Below are 21,221 nucleotides of genomic sequence, written 5' to 3' on the forward strand. Positions count from 1 at the left end.
AATGAATAATTTACTTTGCTGAAATCTTTTGGCTGAACCTTATTTCTGCTTTTTACTATAATTTGTTTGTCTTTCACAAATATGATGCTGCAGGAGAAAATTCTGCTGCATACTCAGCTATATTTGCATGTTTAGAAGCTACTGTGTAGTACATACTTGGAAATTTAACATCCTGTGTTCAGCTATGTGTATGAATTCATATAAAGGGGAAACACATTAAAGTTCACCATACTCTTGTGTTTGAAACCCTTATTTCTCACCATAAAGCTCGAAGTATCTTATTGCCTAAACTTTTAACCAACTCACCGCAGCTGTTACTATCATCTATAGACAGATGTATATTGCAAACTGAAAGTTCTATATAAATAATTGTTGCGTATTTTTATGGTGATGCATTTTAATACTGCTTGACATTCAGGGATCAGTAATGGAATTTCTGGCAGCACAGTCTAAGATAACTTTCAGAGAGCAGCTAATTTTAGTAGACAATCTACAACGATTTAGTTGTTCTGAGATGATTGTATGAAATCTAGCCCATGGTGTCCTGTATTTCTTCTCCCTCTTAATTGGTGTACTCTCATATAGAAGGCAGCACATCAAATATTGTTGAACATATGGTAGTAGAACAAGGACAGGTATATCTGGATGAAGCTTCCTTACATGCCCCATTTCAGTCAGGGATTTTGACCTGTTTGCATGACTGTGATAGCACTAGTAACCCTTTGTTGATGAACTTCTTCTGGAAACTGATAGGGAATTATTTGATGTTGCTCACTGGTAAAATGTTCACCAGTTATTAAAAATGCTGCCTCTGGAGATCCCACTGACAATAACATCAATTTTTAGATGACCGCTGTAGACGTTTCTTTTTCATTGGGCTTTCTGATTGACCTGATTAACTATCTGGTGCTATTAACAGACAGTTGAGTTTTAATGAACCCCTGCTTTGTTTTTTTTCATGATTGGTTTAAGTTTCAATATTGTAATACCACCCCAAGGTCATGAGGCAAAGGGTGACACCCAGCTGTAGCTTCCAAGGTTACCTGTCTTTGTTTTAAATTACTATCTGGTCTGGATAGTCCTTTCCAGTTAAGAAGAGAGACAATAGCCTCAGGCAGCAGCGGAGTCTTTTCTTCCCATAGGCTTTTCTCCCTAAGCCCCATGATGACTATTTTTGAGAGTTCAGAGCTACATGTACCTACCTCTTAACTAGCCTGATGCCTTAATACACTGGAAGCAAAGTCTATATCCTATTCTGTTTCCAGTGGTGATGCTAGAGAAAGGTTGGAGCTCAAGGATAGAGCATCTGCTTTGCATGCAGAAGGTCCCAGGTTCAATCCCCAGCATCTCCAGATAGGACTGGGGAAGATGCCTTGTGAACTAAGTTAAATGGTTATATCCCATTAAATTAACTCAGTTTTCTTTTCCCTCTTTTTCCATGTCCTCTAATTGGTTTCCCGTTCTGCTGTGCAGGGGAAGCCTACATGAGGCTCAGCAGATTACCTGAAGCAGAACACTGGTATGTTGAATCACTGCGGGCCAAAACAGACCACATCCCAGCTCATCTTACATATGGGAAACTCCTGGCTTTAACGGTAAGTTGTGATTATCATTATTATTTTATTAAATTTCTATACCACCTTCATCAGAAGATCACAGGGTGATTAACAGTATAAAAAAACACACAAATACATAACTATCAGGAAAGAATATGTTAATTTTGGCTAAAATTCTAGTGTTTGTTTCTAAAGAACAGACAAAAGCAAATACTGAAGTTATCTTAATAGCCGGACTTCCCAAAGTTTGCTTTTAATTCAGCAAGGGTTTTTTTAAACAACAACAACAACAACCCTAATAGGCTCCCTCTTCCCAGCTCTGCTCTCTTCCCAACTCATTCCTTAATTTCCCAACCATCACTGAATCTGAAGAGAGAGGACACAGTGTGCCCCGTGTCCCAAAGCTAAACATGGCTGGTGAGACCCGAATAGGAAGAGTCACAAGACAGGAAGATGAGCTCCTCCACAACAGACAAACTTTGTTGTTCATCCTCAACCCAGCTCGTAGTTATGCTGGGGTATTATAAACCTATTACCTTCTGTTCCAAACCATGGGGCTCCTTTCAGGAGGAGGTGGTGTTTATTCCCATCCCTGTGGAAGTCTCTGCTGCTGATGGCTAGATGGTCCATTGTCAGGAATGGTGGGACTGCAGCTTGTTGCCAAGTGAGGCATTTGCCTTCCCCCCATGTCCATGAATGAGAACATGGACATGAATGAGACAATTCTCCCAGAGACACCACTTCAGTTGAGGCTAAATCCTGCCTGCATCCCTGGTGAGATCAGTGTTTGAAATGAATTGTGAAAATTGGTTTGGAGCAGGTCATCACTTCAGGTTTTCAGATGACAGGGAACTTTGACCAAACCCAGCAGAGGGAGGGTGGCCAGTGGTTAGAACAAGGATACATGTGACGTTATTGAGATTTCATAGATGTGTGTACAGTACATGATTAGTAAAACAGACATATCTTTCCTCAAGTAGAATTTAAAAAACACACACACACCAAAGTGCTGTCTCAAATGTATAATTTGCCTGAAGTATTATGGGATCACCTAGCTAAAACACAAAAAAACAAACTAAGTGACAGGATATATGAAGTCCAGGGGCAGGTGGGGGGTATATGAGGCTGTTGCAACAATTTAAAGCCTATCAATGGTTTTGTCTCTTTTAAAAGGACCATCATAGTTTTAGATACCTTGAGGATTTAACATTCTTCACCTTGCAGAATGCTTTTCTCACACTCTGCTTACAGGTTATGCCTTCTGCCATGTTGAATGGCAGGTTGAAACAAGCTCCTGTCTCCCGGTGGATTTGTATTTGTAACCTGAATCAAGCCGGAGAATGTGATCAGTTCTGTTCATGTCCCTTATATGATGGGCCAAGGGGAAATGGGGCGGCGGGGGGGGGGGGGGTTGGCTAGATTGACATCCTGTTCTGACCGAGAAATCATCTATTAGAAAAATTACATCCATTGTGACACGTAGAACAGCACTGTATGTTTTAACTGCAAGCAAACTTCAAGTGAAAGAAGAGTAAAGGATTAGGGCAACTAAGGAGTTCTAAGAAGATAATAGATATTTTTTTAGATAATGGATGTTTTTAGTTTAACTTAACTGAGAATTTTATTGTATTGGGTTTAGAAAAAAATTCTTTTTATTTATTTATTTTTATTTTGAAATTTTACCTGAAAACTGTCAAGGCCAATGGCTAATACAATAAGCTGATGATGACTCTATACTGCCTGCAATTGTTAGCATTTTAAGGTATATATTCTTGTGTGTGTGTAGCATATAATATGGTGCCATATAAAATGTTTGTGTTCTTAGAAATTAATGAAGTGCACTAAAGTTTTGCTGCTCAAAGAATCATGAACTAGTGTAGAAGACAAATAATGTGACTTCAAGTCATTCATTTGAAACTCATTTTTCTGGCCCGTGTCAATATGTAGATAAAGCTATGCCAGTTTTGCATAGCACTGCTCTAGGTTTTCTGCTTAACCTTGTTTATGTTTTCACATTTTAAGGGCAAATTTTATCTGTGTTCTATTATGTTTCCTATGCTAATTTGTTCGATTAGTAAAGGCTTAGTAGGAGATAGTATTTTATGTACCTCAACTATTTTATGAAAAGCATTTTATATCTTAGTTTGGGTGGCACAGAATGGGAACATGAAACACTTTTCACAATATAAATCAAACCCGAATCTATATTCGTAACAGACTGGCTAGTGAGATTATGATCTCCCTGCCTACAGTCAACTGGAAGAAATTTTTCCACAACCGGCATATCAGGTAATATTATAAATTCATATGTTAAAATTATAACTCACCAGGGTGTATTTTACCAGAAAGCATAAGAGGAGGAAAATTTAGTGGTTAAGGCATTGAAGTAGTGGCTCAGCTAGTTGAATAACTGGAAGGCGGCCAACCCTAAGATAAAACCCCTGTTCTCGTTTTATTTATTTTTCCAGAAATGGTATTTAGCTTTTTGAAGGTACATAGCACCATGATGGTGCTGTTATAAACTCCCCATTGTCGAAACGAGTTACTTAAGGGAAGACGCTGTTGAAGCTAACTTCCTTCTTATTCTAGAGCTGGTTGACTGGTATTGCCAGAGCACTGGAGTCCTTCCCTGATTGTGATCATTTACAGTATAGGTATTTTCTGAATATAAACATGTTTATTTTAGAAAAAGCTCTAACATTACAGCATTCCTGTAATATATGTAATTGTGCTTCTGACTAAAATAACAGGAAAGGGGGAACCCAGAGTATTTAGAATAGTTAATTATCATTTGATCAAGTCCTGAAGGTACACAAAAAAAGTGTCAGTAATCTAATGTGAAGGCAAATTTTTGTACAAAAATTGGAGGTTGAGGGTCTCATAATGTTGGCTAGGCTTTTGACTACAGCTTGAGAGGCATTTTATCTGTACTGGTGTGTCTGCTGTGATGTTTATCACATAATGCTGGGTTTGAGTTCTCAAATGTACTTATCCCAGATTGCATATCTCTCTCTACGCTGTACCGCAATCTTGCTTGAATGCAGTTATAATCTAACGAGCATATTCACAGCCTACAGGCAGCAGACGGTTATAGTTGGTAAAGTTGATCTCCTCTGATGTCACAGAGGCCTTGGCAGGAGAGCCCTTATTGGCTTCTACTCTGTGGCATCACAACAGCTTGGCCAAAGTCTTGGCCAAAGTAGCTATGTGCTCAGGTGGGCTTGGAGACTTTTACCCTCGGGACTATGAAGTTTGTAGGCAACTATTAACAGGAATCATGCTGCATTTTCCTCTGTATTGCCTGCGTGCCCCATGGGCTTTGGGATAACATGTTGTTGCTACATATTGGTTGAGTAGTTTCAGGGTTTATGAACAGAAAGCCTCTTTCCACAAATGCTTCCTGCTTATGCCAGGGTACAGTCTGACCTATTTTCCTTTGTATAAGAACAAGCATGAAGGAGGCCTCCCAGACTATTCACAGGTCCTTATATGATCAGTGAAAACAGTTGGTCCTGGCAAGTATTAGCCGCTCTCAATCTTAACCTGATAACTGCCATTGGTCCAGATTTTAATTTGTCTGAATTAATTTTAAGATGTATTTTAATTAATTGATGCCTGTTTTTATGCATACTGTTTTATTAGTATGATGTTAGCCGCTTTGAGCCCGGCTCCAGCCGGGGAGGGTGGGGTGCAAATAAATTTTTTATTGTTGTTGTTAATCATCATCATTATCATCATCATCTCTCAGAAAACGTACTTTATAAAAATGTTTCACATTTACTTACCGTAATTACTTACTTATTTGTTAGTTTTCACTTGTTTTGAAATGCTGAGGACCTTGTTCTGTTCTGCATACTGATAGAACAGCATCTCCTAGCTGGAAAAAAGAATCCCAATAAATCCTCCCCCCCAAAAAATGCTAGATAGAAATTCATGAGCAATGGAAGGGAAGCCTGTAAATAAATCCTGTGTTCCACCTGAACACCCAGAAAATCTCAAGAACAGTGAGAACAGCCCAATTTATTTTTTATTTTTTAAAATTAAACTTAGATACTGCTCTTCCTCCCCAAGGAGCTCCTGGTGGTCATTTTTTTAGCCACCATTTCTCCTTCCCCGTGACCCCTCCCCCTTTCCCTATGTTTTTGGGGAAGGGAGAGACTGTAATACAGGCATCGCAAACTCGGCCCTCCAGATGTTTTGGGACCACATGACCAGTGGTCAGGGATGATGGGAATTGTAGTTCCAAAACATCTGGAGGGCTGAGTTTGCGGATGCCTGCAGGTGGCAGGAGATTGATATTACTACCCCCCCCCCCCGAAATTGGGAAATTGTGAGTTATATAGTTCTACAGTTTCTGGTTGAAATGACAGCTCTCTCCCAGTCATGCACACTGCCACCTATCTGCAACTAGAAATGTTGGGGCTTGCCAGCCTCCTCAATACCTGGCTGCAGGTGGCACCTTCACAGGGCTGTGAACCCCCATTTGAGTCAGCCAAACCTGAAGGAGGTTTGTCAAAGTCCAACTGGGTTTCCCTTCCTTGAGGGGAAGAGTTCCCATTCTGAGCCTGGTACTTTGGGGACTAACTCATTCCATAACCAGCAGCAGAACACTTACTTACCACACTGAGCTAATTGCTTAGGTAAATAATATTACTGGCATCTGAAAAACTTGAGTGCGCTTAGGACAGTGTTCCACAGATTTAGTGCCTCCACATAAATGGCCAGTTTCGTTTCACAAGTTGGATGATAGCCAGCTATCACAATCAGGCCCATTGAGCTCAAAGGGCTTAAATTAAGTTTGTTGATTTCAATGGGTGGCATGCAACTAAGTTTTATTCAAGAGTAGATCTGTTGAAATTACTGAGTTGTTTATGAATTTCATTGGTCTATTGAGAGTAAAACATAGCTGAATACCAATGGGTTTACTCTTGAGTATGAATAACATAAGGTTAAATCCAATGTGTTTATTTTTCATTATTATTTGTGTAATGGTTTGAATTTTTATTCAGTAGTCATAGTTCCCTGAGAAAGAACTCAAATGTTATTTTCTCCAATATGCTTCAACTTACTCTTGTGGACCTAGGCTTCCTTCCTGCCTATTACCTGCAACTGGTGCTTTCCTCCTCTCGTCCCTGCAACCCCCTGATTTCAGCCCACCAAAACCTTAGCATGTGGAAGCATCACCAGATGTTTTTAAGGGGAGTTCATGCAGGAGTAGGCAGTCCTTGAGACCTAGTGTATATTGTCACAAGCCATGTAGAGTTTTAATCCAGCATTTTCATGGAGTCATGGAATTATAGAATTTGAAGGGACCTTGAATCTCACTTGGAAAAGTTCAGGAAACCACTGAAGTTGTTTCAACACTCTTGAGATATATGTGCCATAGAGCCAGTGGAACCAGCTGAAATTCCAAAAGCTCTTAAAAGCCACCACCACTGAATACACAGTCAAAGCTGAATGTTACTAGGTCATGGATTACTATGGAAAGGAAATAGTAGTTCAGAGTAAAGTTAGCTAAGTGTGCGGTCTTGGTGAACACTGTTTCGTGTGTACACCTTTATTTCATGCCTCACTCCTTGTCTCCATATGTCTTCTGCGTAACTTTTCAATCATTTTACCAACATGTTTTGCTGAGTGTTTTTATCCCAAAACTTAAAACATTAGCATGACTGTGGCAAATGAGAGCAGTTCTAAAATGTAGTTACTTTTGTATACTGGCATCTGCCAACTTTGCTTCCTTTTGAATTTGGCCACATGCCAAAAAATTACGTTTTGGTTTATATTTGCATTGACTTTGCCGTCCAATTACAGCAGATTTGTCTGCTTGCCAAAATTTTGTAACTCTAATTATGAAACAGAAGGCAGTTTACATTTTAAAATAAATACTTAATAGCATCCAGTGGTGACACTATGATATTCATTTCTTGATGGTGAGAGGGAAGGTTGCAATTGGCAGTTTTCAGTCTCATCCCTTTTAACCTTCCAACTGGCTTTATTTAGAGGTCTTACACATATTCACCCACCTCGGAACTAAGGATCACAGCAGCCTTGTAGACAGATGATTTTAGTAGTGGACACCAGGTAGCACTTCATAGGCATCTAAGGATTTCACCTTCAGATCAGACAGTTCACCTGACCCCAGGTGAGTTAATTCTATTAGTGAGTTCCCCTCAATAGATGTTTTGGAGCCACTGGACCTATCTGGACATATAATTATTGCAAAGCTTCATAGTAGTTGGAAGAAGAAGAAGAAGAAGAAGAAGAAGAAGAAGAAGAAGAAGAAGAAGAAGAAGAAGAAGAAGAAGAAGAAGTTATTATTTATACCCTGTCCATCTGGCTGGGTTTCCCCAGCCACTGAAGTGTGGATTGAGCTGCCACAGTTAAGTTTCTGTCTGCTCATACACACCTTGTTTAACTGAAAGGAGGGAGTCTTAATACTTTTTTGTGTGTGGGAAACGTAGAAAATGAATTAGATTGAGAGAGTAAACTAATTGTTACCTGGCAGTGAATATGATTCTCTACAAGTGCATTATTCAGAACTGCTTGACTGCATTAATCTCCCTCCTATTAGCTTCTTAGGATTTCAAATTCTCCAGTAGCTTAAAGTGTGCCAGCTGCCTTACCTGGTTGCAGAACATTCTACCAGCTGTCAGAAGATTCTGGTATTAATGGGGAAACCAAAACGTCCAGTAATAGAGAGAGACATGTTGATACAGATTTCTTCCTTCCTTGCATGCAAATTTTATAGCTTCTTAATCAAAGAATAATGTCAGTTTATTTGAATAAAATGTCACATTTTATTGAATAATTGGATTTCCTTCCTTTCAATTATTCCCTGGGTTCTATTATTTCAAAAATGTTTTCAATCAGAATCCTCAGTGCCATATATCTAGCATTGCTTACTGGATTAGCCTAAGGCCACTAGGATATTGTTATCCTCTCGCCAGCTACCCTGAATGGTGAATAGTTTCAGGAGCAATCATACAGGGTTTAGTTTCCTTTGTATGAAGGCAGTTCAAAGACTGAAGCCTATAAGTGTATTATTTGCTTTATTTACAAAGGTGTAGGTACTAAATGGCTCTGGCCCAAATGTTTTTAAAAATCACCTACTCCAAAATCAACCAATCATATATAGGGAAACATACATTCACACGCTGTGTGTAAAACAGTCTGTAGCCTACCCAAATGTTCACTTCTTGGAGGCATTTAGCTGATAAATAGCATCTTTGTGCTTGTGTCTATTTTGTGTCAAGAGGAAGTTAGTGATTTGTGGGAGAATGGCATTTCATAGTACCCTAATATTCAGAAATCATTCCATTTATAAATAACATAGAATACTAATAGACGTTCAACACACATAAAGGGGAAGGGGAGAATTTGCAGGCAATAAAATATGGTGTAAATTACTTAAGCCACTTTAACAGTCACATCAGGTTTTTGCCTTAGAATGAGAAAAGATTCCTCCATCTGCCATTTTCTAAAGTTCTAATCCTTCCTTGGGTTAAATTCCTGCAATGTTGGAGCTATAAACTTCAGAGTGCATGTCTAACTGCCACAGCATATGTATGCTCTTATTTAATTTTATGTGTGCTCCTAGTAAATCGTATTAAGAAAAGGGAAATTCACGTCATTAGACTAAAAAAAATAAGTTGTTGCCTGGCAGAAGATGAAAGTTTGATAAATGCCGCAAATTAGTAGTAAAATAGCCTGATTCTGTCAAATGATAGATGTTACACTGTTTGACAGGAAAGAAGAGGTGTGGAGGAAGTTTGAAAAATACATTGTTAATGTGTTATTGTTTTTTAAGAGTTGGAGAAGAGAGTATGCAAGGTCTCTGGTATTATTTAACAAAATTTAGATATATTCAGGATGAATAATTAGTCTTTTTCATTTACTCCACCTATGGCTAAGCAAAGAAATCTGAAAACATTTTCTGCTAATGATCCCCCCCCTTTATTTCAGCTATTCAGAAAACACCCATTTATTATACTTGGTGCCATCTTGAATTCTAGTCCCCTCGCATTGCTGCCCACCAGTGCATTCAAACTGAATTTAGTAGTAATTTCGGGAAGCTAACCATGGTATTATTGTGACATATTATGAAGAGCTGAAATAATGGGGAAACTATCTGGCATTCCTTTTGGTTTCATGGAGATAATTCTGTAGGCTGAAGCTTAACAGAAAAAAGCAGGGGATCCAGAGAATTGTTCATTTTTTCTTAGGAATAGAAATCTGAGCATGCAATGAAACATTATAATTACCCAGGCTAAGAGTATTTGCCTATTTCAGGGCAATGACACAAGAGATGTAAATGTTAATTCAGTCAGCATTAGCAATGTGTTCCAGTTTCATCCTGTTATTTGGGAGACCTGCAGATGAATGCTTTGTTACTTTAAATGTTTTGCCAAAGGAGGATAATAACTTTAAAGCCCTGTTGTGATTTTTAATATGTTGCATTTCTCCTATAATCCAAATTTGCCTTACAGTTGTGCCAGGAGGCACCAGTTCTTCTTTCTTACTCATTATTGTATTCCTTCCTAGGGCATTGTTTAAAATACAGATGAATCCAGGTAGATTTCTGAAGCTGGGGGGTAATGGTTGGGTGTTTTTAATGCAGATTTGGCCAGCAGTCCTTTGGAGGTCTGGGACTCCACTTGGAATGAGTTGACTGTTGCTACAAGGAATGTCTGGTCTATGTGGGGCAGACCAGTGCGTATTTTCTCTTTTAGCTGTACTGTACTTTGAAAGACCCTTTTATTCCTTTGTTCACGATTTCACCTCTCCTGTTCAACTCACAAGGTTAACAATAAAACATGTGGCACCAGTGTAAGATTGAAGTTAACTTCAAGCTCTCACCTCATGGGTGCCCTATGGGAAAGCACCTAACTTTCTGCAGAAAACTTTCTACATGACTGCATGTTACCAGGGTTGGAACAGGATGGTCTTACCTTTGGGACACGAATGAGTCCTTGTTGAGGAAAATTCACCTGACCCTCCCATGCCTACCCAGACGCAGACAGCAGTAAGCTGAGCTGAACTTGCCAGAAGGCATGGAAACTCCCACAGGCAATCCCTTTATCTCCTTTAATTGCAGGGTTTGCAGTCCCTAGGAAGAGACACCAAAAGGGTATGTGATGGAAGAACAGTTTGCTATGCATCTCTTCAAATGATGGAAGGCAGTAGAATGAACCATCTCAATTTGGACATGCCCTGGACACAAACTTTGCATTAGCAAAGAAGAAACACACCATGGCATGGATGTTTAGAGAATATATATATGTATTTATGAATCTTAACAGAGAAGTGGAGTGAAATTCATGGAGGTCTAAGCTATCATTAAATGAAATTAAGACCATTATAAAATTTTTTTCCAGTTGTAGATGCTTATCTTGCCTATTCGTATGGTAGTTTTAAAGCATGACAAAGTTGCAATGACACAGTGCCCAAATGATCCATCTGTGTATGTTTTCTTCTCTTTTCCTTAAGGGCCGCAAGAGTGAAGCAGAAAAGTCTTTCTTAAAGGCAATTCAGCTGGATCCCACCAAGGGAAACTGTTATATGCATTATGGTAAGTTTTCAATAGATAGTGTTTTCTCACATTACTGTTGCACTCCTGAGTGATCAAGGATTTTAAAACTGCTACTGGCAGGACAAATAATAACCATGCCAGTTAAAACGATTTATCCTTCCGATGTGTAAACCACAGTCAAAATAGAAAGTCCCCTTTCCTTTGCGAATTACTGTACATGATATGAAGATGAAGCTCACTTCAAAATTCCTGGTCGTCTCAGTTGGCATGAGAGGAAAATTCATAGTTATTAAGTGCTGAAAGATTAATAGACATATTTGTTATCATTGAAATAATGGCATCAGGCCCTTCTTGATTTTGGGTGGGCAGATCAGTATTATCCGATAGTGAACATCAGTGCAGGACAACCAGATTTCTACTTCAAGAATTTGAAAATTATAAATCTAACCTTATTCTGCCTTACAAGATTAGACTGGCCCCAATGCACAGGTCACAAAGCCGCCGCCCCCCTCCCACCATCAAGCAGTTGCTTTGTGCTTTCAGCTTTGACAGTGTTGACCACCTGTGTGGAGGAATGAGGGCAGATATGGATTGAGTTGTGGGATTCTGTGTGCATAGTTCCAGAAATGCAGCCAGCAACTGCACTTAAAGGCTTTATGAACAGATATGAAATCATACACACAGAGCTGGGTTGTGAAGGAGAGGGAGCTGGGCTCCTTTACACCTTCCAGCAGCTTCTTATGCATGTGGCGGATGTACAGAAATGTTCAGTTTGCACAGAAAAAATCACACTGTTGGTTCGCAACTCCCTTTATTAAAAAAAACTGTTTTAGTTAAGACCAAAGATATATAATGAGCATGGAGTACATTGCTAATTTGGATTTAGAATGTCTTTTTTAGATTATGTTGGTTCTACACAGTCAAAGATACATCGCGGTTAGCTTTTTATACTGCTTCTAATTTGTTGAGGATAAATTCACTGATCATGAAACCTGGAATTGTAAAACTGCAAGGAAACTGAGTAAGTTGAATTGATAATGAGCAACAACAGCCGCTGCAGGATGTGCTTTTTGTGCAGTTATTTTAATTTACCTTCTCATTCCAACTGGCACAATTAAATGAACAGCAGGCATGGTACGCAAATGGAAACAGTACAAAGCAAAAGTTGGTTATTTTATCTTATCTCATTTTGGTGTAAGATTTATAACTTGTGAGGCTTGATTCAGCTTTTAGCTGCATGTTACTAATAGCCCATCCATGAAGTACAAGAGGGACTGATGAGTCTTCACAATACATACCCACAATTTTTTATTTCTGGATCACCTCATTTATAGGAAATGTGGTTTTTGGTCAGCATAAGGAAGGTCAGCATAAGGAAGCTCTTTTTATGGTTCCTTTGTAACACCATATAGGTTTTATGTACAGTGGTACCTCTACTTACGAATTTAATGCGTTCCGAATGCACATTCGTAAGTAGAAAAAAATTGTAAGTCGAATCCCATAGGAATGCATTGGGAGAAAAAATTCGTAAGTAGAAGCAACCCTATCTAAAAATTCGTAAGTAGAAAAAATCCTATCTAAACCGCATCCAAGATGGTGGACGGAGCTCCATTTGTAAGTAGAGTTATTCGTAAGTAGAGGTACCACTGTAAATTGAAATAGAATGAAATCCACTGACGTTCATGTGCAAGCAGAACAGAATTCCACTCACATAATAGAACTTGAGCTTTCTCTGCCCCTCGTTACAGTCCCCTGTGTGCACCCACAATCTATTCTGGAAGGCTGGAAAACCACAAGAAGGAAGAGAAGAGGGGAAAATCATGTTGTGTGAGTGGAAGTCTGCTCCCACAGCACTGGATTTTCCCTATAGTATATAGGATGTACAGTGGTACCTCGGTTTTCGAACAAACATTTCGGTTTTCAATTGCCATGAACCTGGAAGTAAATGCTTCGGTTTTCGAACATGCCTCGGAAGTTGAACAGGCAATGCAGCTTCCGCTGAGCGCAAGATCCTGAGGCCTAGCTGTCGGCTATTGTGTTTTCGGTTTTCGAATGTTTCAGAACTTGAACAGACTTCCGGAACAGATTACGTATGAAAATCGAGGTGCAACTGTATAGGAATATGAATTTTGTCTTATATTCTAAATTGTGGTTAATACAGCTAAGGATAGAGAAGGGCTGAATAAATAAAACATCAAAATGGCAGAAAATAAGATGCTTAGGGTCTTTTGTTCTGTCCCATGGAAGGAAATCCGTAACTATTCACTCGTTTGTTGTTGGGTGAAATTTTCAAAGGGTTGCTCAGTAATTAAACACACATTTTTAATTGTAATTCGGAGTCACATGTTTAGATTTCTATATGGGGGTGCGGAGAAGGTCTCTGTTATCCCACTAAACCATCATGTCATAGACATCCATTGGCAGTTGATTTCACACAAGTTGCTGGAACAAGCAATACCTGTATCAACATTGATATTTCTGCAGTGTCAAGTATATCACATGACTCCTTCCCCATTTATTTAGGAATCCTCACTATTAAAAAAATGTAAGTCTTTGAGGAATGTCTCCAATGTTTTCCAGTTTCCTACTCAAGCATTAAAGGGTTGTGTAGCAAACACATGGTGGTGGTATTTTAGGTGTTGACATGGTGCATGCTGCAGGTCCAGGACAGAATAGCAACACTTAAACATCAAGTAACCCCCTTCAAGGCTTCAGGAAATAATCAAGTACTGTTAACTGAAAAGGATTTTCCAAAAAAGAATTGCCCCATGCAGTGACCCATATATACAGAACATTTTCTGGATCAGAGATATTCATCCTGATCTTCAAGTAGTTTGGGGTTGTAACCTTTTCTTGGTTATTCAAGTTAGGTTGCTGTTTTTGTGCAGTCACTTGATTTGGCCTCTTTACACTGTGTGTGCCACTCCAGAATCCCCAGGGTCTCCTTGCCAAATATGTATGAGTCCCTTGATATGCTAAAATAATGTGCAGAGGATTCTTTAAAGATTGACAGTTGACACCTCCTGCATGAGGGTAGCCAGCATAGGGCCCCTTCGTTTTGTTGGGCAACTCCTACTGTCCCTGACCAGACCTGCCCTTCCATAAGTTTATTTCTTTTTGGAAACATAATAGTTAAAATGATGGTTTTATTTAGAGTACCTGGCAACTGTCTATGGTTCATGAAAGAATGATTTGCCTGTGAGGTACTTAAACGCACGGAAGGATAAAGGTGAAAAATGAGGAGGGTTTCCAAAATCCCACTGACACAGATAGAAAAAAGGCTTGATTTATATTATAATAGCTACGAAACAACAGAGATGTTCTGCTAAATAGCACCCCTTTTATTAATAACCACTGAGATTTGAAGTTAATTTCCGTTGAATAATACATTTTCCTAATAATTGTAAATCACTTAATGATTCTGTGTTATAATAAAATTGATTATTCACATTAAATTACTGTAATTATGCACTCACTTGATGTAATGTACAATTGATCATGTAGTGTGCTGTTCTTTGTAGCTGAACCTGCAGAGTTTTTGTTGGTTAATGTTTCTAATTTTTGTTCTTGGTTCAGTCTGGTTAACGTAGCATGCAGTTAATAAATTACATGTATCAGTCCATTATTGTAAGTAGGACTGGATCACAAAGACCCTGGAGTGCTAAAAGTATTTTTGGCAGCAGATTTTTGTATGCTTTAAAGTACAACACTTAGAATGAATAATAATAATTGGGGGGAATCATTGGCTAGCCTCTAAAAGTACATTGTCACCATTTTAAAAAAGTTAAAACTGTTTTTATTTTTCTGTAGTAATCTTTGAATGTTATGTGCTTGGGATTGTTGTAGCCTCTTATCATTCATAAAAGGTGGTGTAGTCAGCAGCTGATCTAGGCAATCCACACAAATGATAAATTGTGAAATACATAGGCTTTCGTTAGCTTAAATAATACTTGAGTGAACCTGTTGAAATCAGTTGATAACTGACTTGTCCATTGATTTAAGTCCTCTTCAGTTCCTTGGAGAAAAGGTTGGGATACAAATGTAAATAAATATTTGCCAAATTATTCTGTAATAGTTCATCTGAAGTTAATATGATAAGGTAACTCAGGGCTGTAATGTAACATGTAAGGGAATAGTCCTTTCTTTCCCATACTTAAGTGTGTGCCTTTCCTTTTGAGCTCATATCAGTGCTACATATATTTCAGGCCAGTTTCTCTTAGAAGATTCTCGCCTGATAGAAGCAGCAGAGATGGCAAAGAAAGCAGCTGAATTGGATAACACAGAGTTTGATGTTGTCTTCAATGCAGCTCACATGCTCAGGTTTGTTTGTATTTGTCCCTTACTTATTGTCATCCTTTCATTTTTAGGTTTTGAAACCTGTCCTTTCATTATATAAATTTCCGTGCTTGGTAACATGTTTTGAACAAATAACATGAAATACATGCATTCAAGACAATTGATTTCCGTGTGAAGATGATTTCCCTTCTTTATTCTCTAAATTAGATATTGTCCTACTGTACAGTATTAGTGTTTTATATAGCATCAAGACCTGGTGGGGTCAGAGCCAAATGTTAAAATCCAAGCACAGATCAAGACCGAAGGGACCAGAGATTAGCAAAATGGCTGAAGACAAGACAGCGGTCATGTTCTGGAGCAGGTAGAGAAGGATTTAGGGCAGTATTTGGACTACTTGAGTGACAAGTTCCTTAGACTGGTGAACCAGCCATAGATCTGCTCCCTCGGGACCCCTGCATCAGCATCTTTGGTCATTATATGGTGAGGCTTTAGCACAGCAGAAAGAAGAAGAATAATAACTTTGCCTGCCTTAGGTTTGACCCAGTGACTCAGAAAGCGATGTTCTTTGCCATTGCTGCCAAAGTCATTATTCTGAGGTCTCCAGAGCCTTCACACATACTTAAAAGAAGCTGCCTTTCACCCTATAGAAGATCTGTCTGATCTATTCCACACAGATAGCTCTCAAATAAAGTGAAGAGCGGGTCACAGGTCTCTCAGGTTTCGTTTCTTTCATTCACCATTAATTTATCTTGCTTTTACAATCTTGCTGCTGCATCCATGATTACATTTCATTAACATGATAACATAGCTGGAATGTCCCAGTGCCAGCCAAAGTCATGCCCTCTGCTTAAGGGCAAGTCCATATATCCTTTATCAAGCAAGGAGATTCCGCCAAGCTGGGAAGAAGTACTGGGGCCATGAATCTACCTTCATTCCTCTCTTTGTCTCTTCTGCTTGCGTACTGGCTTTAATGCTCAAATCTTAGATTACATTAAACCACAGTTTATCATTCTTTCTGAAACGAGGAAGTGTGACGAAATGTCAGTTTGACCCTGGTTTCAGATCCTGGTTTGCAAATTGATATTAAACCACAGTTCTTCATCCTGGACCTAAGGAGGAACAGAGTTTTAATGTAGCAAAAACATACACATGTTGAGATAAGAGAAATGAGGACCACACTGATCTGATCCTTCATAAACTATGGTTTACTGAGCCAGAAACATTGTCTGTACAATCTACTGTGTGATTCCTGATTGGCAGGAATTACCCATGGGACTAATTCAGGAAGCTTTGCTCTAGTGCTCAGCTGGCTTCAAGCTTGTGTGGTTTGTTTGCACTGCTAAAATAGTTTTAAAATATTTAAGTTTAAATAGTTTAAATTTAAGTTTAAATAGTTTAAAACTATTTAAAATAGTTTTAGCAAGTTGCTTAACATTCATTTTGCTGTAGGTGTCTCTTAAATTCCATTTGTGTAAATGGTAAACAAATGCATGACAAAGGTGGGGGAAATCAAATGCTGTCCCTTTTTTCAGCACACTATGCCTTAGGAAAATGGTATCTTCCAAACCTGCTTCCCTGAGGGCGGGTCTTTTTTATTATTAACTTTTGAGTAATCAATTTGTCATCCTGTTTTCTCTTAGTTGCCAGTTACCAAGTTTTGGAAATCAATTCTCTTGTTAAACTATGCAATTTGTCTCTGAGAAAGAAGTTAACTTTTTAAATGGGTGAATTTGCCTTTAAACAGTCCAGTCATTGAGACCACTCAAGCCAACTAGTGGGCAGTAGTAAATAGCCAAATCTCCTTACAGAGCAAACCTAACCCCTGATTTGTGCTGCTGGAAAGGGGTGTGTCTTATCTGAGTTATCCACAAGCCGAAACCACAAGCTGGTTTGCGAAGCTAGGCAAGTGTTGGATCCTGAAACAGGGCATTATGAGGGCTGGGTGGAGCAGAACCAATTTTGGAACTGCTGTATCCAAAGCTGATATAGCCTTCTCAGAATGGCCCAATTGGAACCACCTTGGAACTAGTGCAGCTGATTTTTTTTTAAAAGTTCTACTCACATGCCTTCCAGCAAGCCTTGCGATGCCACGATCAATCTGTTGCTCCACCCTGCTACCCACCAACCAGAATTTGGTTTGCTCTGCTTGAAAATCTACTTAGTAAATAGTTACATGACAAAGCAATTTCAGCTTGTTTGAAAAATATGTTAAGTTTCTCTCTATATATTAAATTCTAAGGTGTAGAGATGTAAACCATGAATCTGCATTGATTGTTTGCGGTAGTTATTAATGCCTATTTTTTAAATAATATCATTAATGTCGATTAATTGTAAAAATAAATTGTTTTTTATATCCCCTCTGAAGAATTGTAGGTTCCCAATGTGATTTCAACTGAACTTTAATTTTCTCCCCTTCTGTTCCAATAGACAAGCTAGCCTCAATGAAGCAGCTGAGAAGTATTATAAAATGGCAGCTGAGCTGAGACCTCACGTAAGTACTTCCTTAGAGAGGGATGTACAGTTCAAGCCTGCTATGCTTATAGTAGTGCAAGAAAACATGCTATCCTGAGAATTTAATTTTGTGACTGTTTGATTTCTAAGCGTATGTTGCAAAAGATAATTTAAGAGATAATTTATTCATTATTAATATTCTGATGAAACCTTTGACATTTGTCAAATCAATTGCTGCAGACAGGAATCTTGATGTAGTGTTTAGAAATGCTCAATTTTCTGCTTACTATTTGTATGTTTTAAATTCAGCTTCTTGGCCTTGATTTGTATCTTAAAAAGCATAGGTAGTTGCTGAAAACAAATGAAAAACAACATGCATGAACGCCAATGTATTCATTAGTTTTTGGAGGGGAAATGAAAGGGAATGGATTGAAAAATTGATAATTTTATTAAATTGCTTTACACCAGAGGCATTATTTTGCACTGAAAAAATAAACTGCAGCGCTATCTACAGTTCATAGAGAGGTCAGAGGGAAGGGTGAAAGGGAAAGCAGTGAAATTGACATAATGGAAAGCACTATTTATTTTACATAGAAAAGGATTGTTTGCCTCTTTTTTAAGATTGCAGATAACACGAGGATCCTTTTTCATACATAATTGACATGTGGCAATTCTGATGTGCTGGTGAGGGAGTGGGTACTAGTATGTTTGAAAATAGGCAATAGGATCAAAAATATATAATCAGCTATCTCCAACTGAAATTAATGGATAGATTATAGGGTACATTTTTATATAATTGCCTATATAAGAGGCTCCCCTTTGCCCCATCTATTTGAAATTTGATGTGTGTTGTATAGGGGGTGTTATTATTGAAAATCAGTACCATTTAAAAAGAAAATGGCATAGTTTCAGAAGATTGACTGGGCCTTCTCTTCTGCTGCCTGTAACTTTGGTGTTTTCACTGGAAACCAATGGAAAAAACTAGTGAATGAATGCAATTCAGATGAATAGAAACGGAAATGTTTCTGAACATGTGATTCGGGTAAATTATCTTTGAGATCTATGAAACTAAATAAAAAACAAATTGAAAGAAACAAAATAAAAAATCCACCCCACCCCGTTTGCTAGGGATGGAACAACCTCTTCCATTTTACCATATTCTCTCAGTCCAGTTTTACTTGAGTGGACATGACTCTGTGGATAGCTACAGGTTGTTCAATTAATCATTATTTTACACTGTGCTAATGTACCTTTTGCCAGGGTTTTAATACCACCCATTTAAGGAAAAGGCAGGGAAGTTCCAATCTGCGTGAGGAAGCTTGACTATAGAAAAGTCTGAGAATTCAGGTTGAAGGGGGGGGAATTCATGCTTCATATGTATGAATTGCTTTTCCTGTTGTTTTTTGTAAGTAACATTAAAATGTTTAGAATCACTTCTAAAAGGAAAAAGAAACAAAGAAACAATGTCTTTAAAAAATGTATTTGTTATTGAAGAAGTGCTTCATTCCTGGATTAAGTTTTAGGCATCATTGTTTAATAATAGTAGTGTGGGATGCTGCTATTGAGGTTTCCTGCCCCAGCCTCAGAATGAAAAATTGTTCATTCTGTAGCCATTCAACATGCTTAGTACTAGCTGAGGTGTTTTGGTGCGATGGGACGTCCCATCCCCCCACATATTTTACTTTTTCTAGTACTTCTGGAAACGTTAGGGTTCCCCCAAGCCAGCTCATATGTCCTCCTTGTATATCATCCCATTTTTGCTATATAAGCAACAGCACTCTTGGGTTGAACATCAGAAATAGATGGAATGATTGATCCTATTCAACTAACTTGTTTTTTCTGAAATAGTTTCCATAAAATGCTACAAAGCTTTACAGAGCGGGAAGAAAGGATACTTGGTGTTAGATGTCAGAAATAGGCACTCTAATAATAGGATATTACTGGTTTATAATGCCACGCTTCAGAAGTTCTGCCCAGAGCTTTTGTCAGTGAAACTGATTCCTTCTGGCTAAATTGAGATGTGGAAGGGAAGAAAGGAAGTGCCTTTTCTTCGCAACTCATTTATTACAGTAATACGATAAATTGTTGGAAGTATATATTAAAAATCTAACTTCCTTCATTCTAATGACCTTTTCAAAAACACAGATAGCTCAGTTGGTAGAGCATGACACTCTTAATCTCAGGTTCATGGGCTCAAGCCCCACGTTGGGTAAAAGATTCCTGCATTGCAGGCAGTTGGACTAGATGACATTTGTGATCCCTTCCAACTCTGTGATTCTGTAACTTGCATCTTCAAAGTAAACCCTATGTCTTTGTTGCATGGAGCAGTACTTCTATAAAGGTGGAACACTCAGTGTCTTTTTATGTATGAACTAAAAAAAAAAAACCTTCAAAAGAAGGTTACTGAAGCTACCCCCACATCTGCTCTTAACAAGGCACTTTGAAGTCTGGCCTCTAGAATATCAAATAAAAGCTATTAGATCATAGGCTTTTTAGCCCACAACCTTGGTGTGTTCCTTATGAAGATGCCACAGCCTACAAGCTATCAACCTCCTGGTCTCATATCAGTCCAGCTTGCAAACTTCAACTTTTGACAGCTTTAAACTTATGTCTTCACACCTTGTCAGATACAGCTGTTTCTACTCTACCACTTCAAAAAGCTTTGATTGAATATCTTACTGTAGCAACGCACAGAAGTGTGCACCCACCCACCCAAATGAGAGGCTTGGGATTAGCTTTGGGCAAAACAAATCCAGCCTACACTATATAGCTTTATTGGGAGATGGAAAGTAATTACAGCTTGAGGGTTCCATGTATGTAAATGGCCAGTACATCTTGAGCACCTTGAAATGTGTTTTTTGTTCAAAGGTCTAGCAAGTAAAGCAGTCAAGCTGTATTGCACAAAGGAAGTCTTACGGAAGAATAAAAGGTCTCTGCCATGCGTGGAATTTCCCAGCAGTGAAAAGCAACTTTTTGCCTAGCTTTCTGGTTTCTATTACCAGCAAACTATGCTATGTTAATAACCCTTTTAATAAGAAACGGATTGCGGTGCCTCCTAATAATGATTATCATGTGCTGTCTTCATAACTGATGGCACTTTCTGTTTCATTACGCGTCCAACTAATTAAAAGTCCGCAGTGCTTTTTTCCAACCTGAATCAAGCAGCCCTCGTCATGGGAGGGTGCTTTGCGGAGAAATATTGATCATGCAAAATTTACTTCAACCATTTTGAAAGGGAGCCCAGTGTGTGTAACTGTTAGCATATCAGAATCTGGACTGCGGAGACCCAGGTTCAGATCTCCACTCAGCTGTGAAGCTTATTGGTGGCCATGAGCCATCAGCCCTTGCCTCTCAGCCGGATCCACTTCATAGTTATTGCTGAAATAACT

The 21,221-nt window shown here is 38.6% G+C and overlaps 1 protein-coding gene across 2 annotated transcripts in view; it reads left to right on the top strand.

Moving 5' to 3' along the window:
• The window catches only part of TMTC2 (transmembrane O-mannosyltransferase targeting cadherins 2), a 191,346-nt gene that overhangs the window by 153,617 nt on the left and 16,508 nt on the right, over positions 1-21,221 (top strand). For both annotated transcript variants that reach the window (XM_035126826.2, XM_060279689.1), the window contains 4 exons: positions 1,474-1,595; positions 11,043-11,124; positions 15,291-15,405; positions 17,809-17,872. In XM_035126826.2, the coding sequence (XP_034982717.2) occupies positions 1,474-1,595; positions 11,043-11,124; positions 15,291-15,405; positions 17,809-17,872 (383 nt within the window). The remainder of the gene's footprint in view (positions 1-1,473; positions 1,596-11,042; positions 11,125-15,290; positions 15,406-17,808; positions 17,873-21,221) is intronic.

This window comes from Zootoca vivipara, chromosome 10 (assembly GCF_963506605.1).
Source record: "Zootoca vivipara chromosome 10, rZooViv1.1, whole genome shotgun sequence".
NCBI classification, from domain to species: Eukaryota; Metazoa; Chordata; class Lepidosauria; order Squamata; family Lacertidae; genus Zootoca; species Zootoca vivipara.